This window comes from Populus euphratica, unplaced genomic scaffold, assembly GCF_000495115.2.
Source record: "Populus euphratica unplaced genomic scaffold, PopEup_1.0 scaffold3.1, whole genome shotgun sequence".
NCBI classification, from domain to species: Eukaryota; Viridiplantae; Streptophyta; class Magnoliopsida; order Malpighiales; family Salicaceae; genus Populus; species Populus euphratica.
Genome location: NW_011499847.1, coordinates 3,292,600 through 3,300,792, shown reverse-complemented (window position 1 = coordinate 3,300,792; position 8,193 = coordinate 3,292,600). Strand labels below are relative to the sequence as shown.

Here is an 8,193-nt window from a genome sequence, read left to right as displayed (position 1 = left end):
TAAAATAATTAGTGATGAGAGAGGACACGTAATGTAAGAGTGTGTGTGGTTTGAAGGTATGGTGGTTTTTTATTAAGAATATAATACTTTTTAAACACAAAACACATCTCTAAAACTATAAAAACATGCATTTTATTTAAAAAAACACAACCAACCTTCCATTCAAACATCCTCCAAGAAGGGCAATCGGCAACAATTAAGTAGGTCAACAACCACAGCATTATTGGATATCCACTTGGCACCGAAGCATGCAAGAACAGATAGCTGTCTCTATCTATCTAAACTAGCAGTACTGCTGTGCCAGTTTTCACTTGGTACACTTCGCTCGTCTGTCCAGTCTCCAAAAGAACTGTTCTGGTTCTTGAATTATAACGGTGTAGCTGTGGGTTATATAGTCAACAGAGTGAGAAAAGCTAGAGAGCAAAAGATGGGAAAGAAAAGTTACTTGGCGATGAGGAGGGGTCAGGGAATGGAGAGTAGCTTGTTTGCTTCTGATTTTCAAGACTTGACTAATGCTGCTAAGAGGCTAGCTAATCATGCTGTCAAGCTTGGTGGGTTAGGGTTTGGTACCACTTTTCTTGAATGGATCGCTGCTTTTGCTGCTATGTAAGTGTACTTTGAAGTTTGATCTCTTTTTTTTTTTAATATACTCAGCGCAGATAGGGACACCTGCTTGTTATTTTATTATGATGATGTTAATTTAATAGATGTCTGCATGTCAGTGTAGCAGCATTAATCTACCAAATCAGTGGCAAATTAAGAATTTGGTTGTTTGAAAAGTGAACGTGCGTGTTAGCCTTGAATTTGGTTGCTTATGCTGATGAATTATTGTTGATATTTTTTAATAACTCTGTGAAACCATTATCTTAAGCTTTATAGTATGTAGCGATTGCATAATTGAGTTATGCTTCTTAATTCAGTACAGGTGGTCTAATTGTGCGTGTGTCTGAAGAATTTCTTGAGAATTGGGACTTGCAAAGATTAACTTCTTGATCTCTTACCCTTACAAATTTGTATTTCACAAATAAAATGGCTGGTATATATGAGATTTCTTGTAAATTGCTCTATCAAAATTTTTGAAGAACATGATTAATTCAGCAATGAATGCTATGCACATGATTAGTTTTTCTTCTTTACCTTGCTGCAAATTAACCATCTTATATTCTGTTTCTCCAGTCCACTTCTTTTCTGTTGCTTTGGTGCTGGATTGATATAACTTGGATTACTTCGATTTCTTCTACTATGTTTTAGCCTGATATGCCATCCTTACTGTGCTCCTTGCAGTTATCTACTGATCTTGGATCGAACGAACTGGAAAACCAACATTCTTACTGGACTATTAATCCCTTACATTTTCTTTACTCTTCCTTCAATATTGTTCAGCCTGCTCAGGTTAGTTTACGTTCTTCGAGCTGCTTTCTATGGATTCCCCACCACATTTTTTTCATTATTGAGCTGTTTCTTTGTGAAGAGGAGATGTTGGAAAATGGATCGCTTTCGTTGCTGTCATTTTGCGTCTTTTCTTCCCAAAACGTTTCCCAGGTAAGGAACTGTTTACTTCATTGTGACTCGAGATTTTCCATATGAAACATTTATTTTCCTAGCCATTACCATTACCATTTTATATTCTCAGAAAAAAAGCTGCTCTCATGTCCATTGAGTAAATGTATATCAATTTTCTTGGCAATCTATGCATGATAATTAACTATGTCCGTTATTGCAGATTGGCTTGAAATGCCTGGTGCTTTGATTCTTCTAATAGTGGTGGCTCCTAGTTTGTTTACAAGCACGATAAGGAATAACTGGATTGGTGTAGTCATATGTCTAGCCATTGCATGTTATTTGCTGCAAGAACACATCCGAGCATCGGGTGGGTTTAGAAACTCCTTCACAAAAGCACATGGCATATCCAACACTGTTGGCATCATCCTTCTGTTTGTTTATCCTGCCTGGGCATTGCTGATTGATTTGCTTTAAGCACACCTCAGCAGATGTGCATTGTAACCTTATTAGCAGGCTTTTTAAGTGTGTTTTAGTTGTTTCATCAATTTGTTGTGATATTCAAATTCGTTGTGATTGATGTGTCATCGAGACTATCATTCAGTTATATATTGGCATTGCTGTACAAAATCAAACTGTTTGCTGAACAAACCTTGAAGGATTCTTGTATTGCTCTCACCTGTAAAAAAAAAAAACATTTCGTGTTCCCTATAATTGGAGCTGTTGTTAACGCACCATGGATCCAGAGGAGGACCATGGTATTGATAATCGTTAGTCACCAATTTGTTTTCTTTTAAATAGCCTCTGGAAATGGTTTAATGAGAAAACAGCCACATTCACCTACGGCTTGCCGATCCCTCGTTACAGAACTGGGGCAGCAAGACCTTTCCTATGAATGGAAAGCACTGAGCTGATCAGGGGGTGAATGGAAAGCATTGATGCTTGGCAACAAAATTTGATGTTACTGATGCTGTGAGGCTTTCATTTTCATAGGAGCTCAGGCTGCTTAATGAACATTTTCTTTTAGTTAAAATCTGCAATCTTCGAAGTTCAAGCGCATGCATAATAAGCTGAGTTGTTTTTTTTTTTTTTTTTTTCCTGGTGTTTTCTACTTGGTATTTTCCCTTGAAAAAATTAATGACCCCAAGAGAATGAAAATGAAAAAAAAAATATTAATGTCCAATCACATGATTGAAATTTGGAATAGCCTAATAAATTTTCTACTTGAAAATCTTCAAGCAATCTTATTTATATACGAACATTGACAATAAATTATCATAAACGTACAGGTACTGAAAACCTTTCACAAGTTTTTCCTCTTCTTAAGGTTCTCAAGAAAAAAAGATTAACAAGGGAACTGAAGGAATCTATTTATTGAAATTCCAGAGACAGCTCTGCATAGCTTGACTCTGCCTTCTAACTTTATGAACTGCTCTCATGCCTTCAAGCCCTTTGCGTCACTGTACAGTTGATCAATGCAGTCCTACACACAATGATATCGGAACATCAAATCACAGATGATGTTAGAATACCTGAATGTTTGATAAGTAAAATCTGTTTAATAATTCAATTAAAGGCTAATTTTGCACTAATTGGCAAAAGACAGAACAAGGCAAACCTTGTAACATTTGAGTAATTGTGGCCTCTTGAGCTTAAATGTAGGAGTTATCAGGTCCCTCTCCATATCAAATGGATGTGGTTCCAAATGAACAGCTTTTAACATTTCAAATCCTCTAAGCTGCGCCAATATCCTTTGTGTCAGTTGAGGAAACATAATTAAATGCAGTTAGAAAGACGTGGTAGAGCCAGGTATTAACATACGTTGTTTGTTTTACCAATGCTATTGAGCTCATCGAGTATATATTTCCTTGCCTTCAGGTTTTTGCATAACGATTTAAAATCATCAGTCTCGTTATGGTTTGCAGCCCAATCCTCAAGTGCCTGTCTGTCAGGGACAACTACGGCAACAAGAAATGATTCGAAACTGTTTCCATAGACCCAAATCTGTGCACCAGAAAAAGTGAGCAACTGATAGATTAGAAGAAAGCAGAAGGTTTCTGTAGTGCTAGTGTATAGATCATTAGCAGCCTGATTATTTGTAATATTCTATGAATATGGTTTCAATCCTATTGGTTCTACATACCGATGTTATAAGAGGGCATCGCAGGTAGACATTTTCAAGGTTCTCTACCGCAACGTATTCACCTTGAGATAGCTTAAATATGTTCTTTTTCCTGTCAATAATCTTCATTGCTCCATTCGGTTGCCATTCTCCAATGTCACCTGCAATAGTTTGAAGATCATGCCTATTCACGGTAAAGAAAAAAATGGTCCCAGGTAGTTGAGTACGATTCCAAGATGAGCCACACATGTCCATTGAAAGCAGTTTTCTTATCATCTTCAAATTAAAGATCAAGGGAAAAAAAGGCATCACTTATTTTTACCTGTATGAAACCATCCATCAACGACAACTTCATTAGTTAGATCTTCTCGCTTGTGGTAACCAGAGAACAATGTACTTCCCCTCAGGCAAATCTCTCCCCTTGGAACACTGGATAACGCATCATATCCCATCTCTGGCACAGACTCGAGTCTTGATTCAATGGTTGTCATGGGCACTCCAACAGTTCCCACCATGGGATACACATTGCCTATGGATGTGAAACAGCCCCCGCAACTTTCAGTGAGACCTATCACCCAGAACCATTCAAAAGTAAGTAGACGGAGAGGAGTCCAGAGAAAAATGTAAATTACTTCAATGCATTGGATGTAGCACTGCAGAGTACAGGCCTTTCCTGGAGACTAGAATCAGTTTTTAAATTCATCACAAGAAATCAAGGGAAGAGATATTAGATGAAGAGATTTATGTTAGCAAAATATTGATTTTCAATATGAAACTTCTGCCAAGTTTAATGCGAAGATTATTTAAGATTGCATGAATATCAATCGATGCATATCTTCCATAATCACAACGAACTTGAGCAGAAAATTTATTCTATCGTACCATATCCCTGTGATAAAGTAGAACAGGACGTGACCCTCAAAAACTCCTCTACATGCTTAGGCAAAGGAGCAGCACCAGATAACAAGATACGCACTCTCCCCCCTAGTGCTTGCTTTGTCTGCCAAAATCAACACATTTTAGATTGCAGAATCCAAGTTTAAGACAGGACTAAAGGGTACACTGGCCAACCTTATCGAAGACAAGCCTGTCCAGGAGGGGTGCTGCTTTCTCTTGTGGAAATCCCTTCTCTAGATAACCCAACTTGCTGCCAACAGCTTCTTAATTAGTCTTACACTAATTACACAGACGATAACATCCAAGTGATAAACATTACAAACTTACTAGTTATAGGCAAAATCAAATAACTTCTTCTTTAATCCACCTCCAGCCGAAACTTTAGCAAGTGTTCCTTCAAGAAGAAATATTAGAGTTAAATACATGGAATAGCAAAGACCTACAATCTACATATCTAATACAATATATACGTATCCAGTTATAATTGTATACAATACCAGTATATATGCGGTCATAAACTCTAGGAACCCCACAAAATATACTTGGCTTCAGTTCTTGGACGTCCTCCATCAAGTATCTTACATCCTATAAGCAGAGTGCAAGACCAACCTCAGTACATACAATTCAAAGGTGATATGTTTAAAGATAATGGGAAAATAAATAAAAACAGAAGGCAAGGAGTCATTGCAAGAAAAATTGATTCTTCATCTTACCCCTCGCCAAAATCCTATTGAGGCACCTTTGTAGATGCAATAGGTCTCGATTACTTGATCGTATACATGGGCCAAGGGTAGGAAAGAGAAGTATGAATCTTCTTCTGCAGCCTATAACACAGAAAACTCAATATCAGATCATTGCTAAACTATCAACACGCAAAATCAAGGCATTTGGCCCGTAGAGGGCAACTACTCTGTTTCCTAAGACAAAAAATCTAGGAAATATCAACTTTGTAAGTCGAGGGGGTTAATCAGAAACGATTTGAAAACATAATATGTGTTTAGTTGTTCACCACTCGGTCTGTCAGAAAAAGTAGCTGGTCCACAGACAATACTTCTGCCATGAGAGCCCCGTTGGTTAGGATGACACCTTTTGGTTCTCCTGTTGTTCCACTAGTGTACATTATTGTGCAGACATCAGTCTTCTGTTTTGGAGGCAATTCACAATCCAAACTCCCCTGTAAAAAGATGGGCAGTATGGCAGAACTCTTATAAATCCAACTTGAATGACTACTATGACATCAAGGATCAATTAAACGTAAAGAGTTAAATGATCAATTATGAAAGAGGAGAAGTCAAGGTCACCACCATACCAACTGAGGAAATTCTTCCCATGAAAAGCAAGATACCCCTAGTTCATCAGCTTCCTTCTTTTGCATGTCAGAAATTTTTCCAAAGCTGACAATAGCTGAACAAAGAGAATCACAGTCAATTGTTACTCTAGAGTATCCTCTCAAAACTTTCAAAAAAGAGGACCTTTTATTAGTCTTTGGACCTACTTTTTAAATTTGAAGAGCACTTTGGAAGGCAAGATAGAATCTGCAAAAAGAGCAGCAATTGTGTTAAACAAACAACACATTATATATCATTTATTAAAGTTCTGAAAAGATCAAGATTCCACTCTGAGATATAAGAACATCAATTCCCAATTTAGATAGAATGATAACGTACAGAAGAGAGCTTGTTCTCTTGGACAAAGGCGATTGAAACTTCAGCATGATTGATGATGAACTCCACAGCATTAGGCCCTGTGATTGTTAAACCACGTTACGCAGTGAGAATTCAACAGGTCATTCTAGAAGTGAACTGAGACTGATTGAAGAATAAAAGGAAGCAATACCAAGAGTGTCATAGAGTGGTACGTATGTTATGGCCTGGCTGTCGCAAGCCTGAGAAATACCAAACACAAATATATCAAATTTAACAAGTTATGATCCAGTTTCCTTGTGAAAAACTTCAAAAATGACCAGTAATGTCAAATGTCCGCTAAGCTCGAAGAAAAAGGTGAATTGTGTCTGGTATGACACGTGGAATTTACCTCCATAGCAATGATCCATTCTGGGCAGTTGGAACCATATATACCGCAACGGTCTCCCTAGTAATGAAAATCCAACGTTTCCAAGTTGATTACTTACATTAATCGTTAGGGGAAAAAGACAGTTATTATCACCAAATTATGAAGCGAATAGTCCAAGTTTTGAACTTACAGGATTGACACCGCGTCTCCTCATTGCGGAACCCATCCTCATGGCAGAATCATAAACCTCTTTGTATGTCAACCACACATAAGGACCCACCTGCTAGTTTGTGTCAAGGACATTTCAGTTTCTTCTATGGGAAATTCATTTATGTCTCTACGATATCTTCTAGTGATCGAATTACATGTGATCAATGAAATAGTACCTTGGAATCAATGACTTGCCGCCTGCCTAGCATTTTGTTTCCAGGGTTCTTGAGAGCAGAATCACTTCACATCATCAACACAAAAATTCATCAAATTCAAAATGATCGAATCTGTCTCTATTTCTAGTTCAATTTTAGTCGAAGTAAACACATAATCAAATGGCCTATTAGCTCAGTTGGTTAGAGCGTCGTGCTAATAACGCGAAGGTCGCAGGTTCGAAACCTGCATGGGCCAATCATTTTTATTACTTTATAATTGATCAAATGCCCCCTCTACTTTTCAAAGTTAGATCTATCAAACCCTCTATTTACTTAGGTCCAAAAAAATTGACCCATTTTCCTGCAATTAAAGGCGATTTGATATCCTCCACTCAATTTTGTCACAAAACAATCGCCCTTCGTTGACAATTTAAAATTACATGATTTGATATGTTCAAATCGCCCCTAGTAGAGGGGTTCATGCATGATTTTTAAGCTTCTTTTTTTTTCCTTCAAATTTTGTCCCTTTTACCATGAACCTGGAATTATAACAGCAAAATTCTCAACAAGCAAAGGGGCAAATGTGAATAAAAAAAATCCAATTCGTTGCATGAGAAAGCTCACTTCAAGTTATCATCGTGTGCCTAAGAGACGTTAAAAAAAACAATCGATCTTAGTCTGGGAATGCATAACCGAAACCAAAATGCATGAAAAACGCCTCTCTTTCTCCAGTTTTCCAAAGCATATTCATTTTCAAGAACCAAAGAAGAAGAGAATCAGGCAATGTCAATCTGTATGCTTAACAGACAGGAATACCATAGTTCAACATCTGTTTAACATAAATGAGAAACAAAAGGGTGATGATTTATACCTAAAGAACTGCCAAGGAGACTCTAGTCCTGCAGGCAAATCCATGAGGCCATCTTTGGCATAAATGGACCTGTAAACAGGCCCTGCTGATGGTTTCCCATCACTTGCAGGTCTTGATTCTTCAACTTTTACTATGAATTCCATTGACATTGTGTGACCGAAACGAAAGAACGGCAAGGGTTTCAAGAACTAATCAAGCCTGCTGGTTATGACAAAAGAAAGAAGAAGGGGGCAGCAGGAGATGGGAGTTATAGTGATGTTTGTGATAAGATTTCTTGTTGAATTTAACGAAAGTGTGAGGAAGAGAGAAAGAGAAAAGGAGAGAGAGAGGTGAGAAGAGGTGGTGGGTTTGTTGAGCTGCTGCAATAAATTCTTGCATTACTACCAGTGGCAGGCATCTGACCAAATTTTATTGCTGTTTTTATT

The 8,193-nt window shown here is 37.6% G+C and overlaps 2 protein-coding genes and 1 non-coding gene across 4 annotated transcripts; 2 read left to right on the top strand and 1 right to left on the bottom strand.

Annotated features, from left to right (window-relative positions):
- The first annotated feature begins 248 nt into the window (after window positions 1-248).
- LOC105107354 (cold-regulated 413 plasma membrane protein 1-like) lies at window positions 249-2,214 on the top strand. The gene is made up of 4 exons (XM_011001250.1): window positions 249-606; window positions 1,285-1,392; window positions 1,472-1,542; window positions 1,724-2,214. The coding sequence occupies exons 1-4, from the start codon at window positions 428-430 to the stop codon at window positions 1,975-1,977; spliced, it is 612 nt and encodes a 203-aa protein (XP_010999552.1). The 5' UTR covers window positions 249-427; the 3' UTR covers window positions 1,978-2,214.
- A 490-nt stretch (window positions 2,215-2,704) lies between these two features.
- LACS2 (long-chain acyl-CoA synthetase 2) lies at window positions 2,705-8,193 on the bottom strand. 2 transcript variants are annotated; one of them, XM_011001261.1, is made up of 19 exons: window positions 7,769-8,193; window positions 6,919-6,982; window positions 6,723-6,815; window positions 6,554-6,610; window positions 6,356-6,404; window positions 6,187-6,263; window positions 6,015-6,054; window positions 5,829-5,923; window positions 5,529-5,693; window positions 5,233-5,343; window positions 5,017-5,104; window positions 4,847-4,913; window positions 4,694-4,769; window positions 4,505-4,622; window positions 3,945-4,190; window positions 3,644-3,783; window positions 3,322-3,504; window positions 3,119-3,238; window positions 2,705-2,983 (listed from the first exon to the last, which is right to left on the bottom strand). In XM_011001261.1, exons 1-19 carry the CDS (start codon window positions 7,915-7,917, stop codon window positions 2,936-2,938), a joined length of 1,986 nt encoding a protein of 661 aa, XP_010999563.1. In that variant the 5' UTR covers window positions 7,918-8,193; the 3' UTR covers window positions 2,705-2,935. The 2 variants fall into 2 exon arrangements, with proteins under 2 accessions (XP_010999563.1, XP_010999571.1); XM_011001269.1 differs by having other exon boundaries at window positions 6,723-6,812.
- Window positions 7,080-7,153, top strand: TRNAI-AAU (transfer RNA isoleucine (anticodon AAU)). Its single transcript has one exon. It is a non-coding gene; the product is annotated as a tRNA-Ile (tRNA).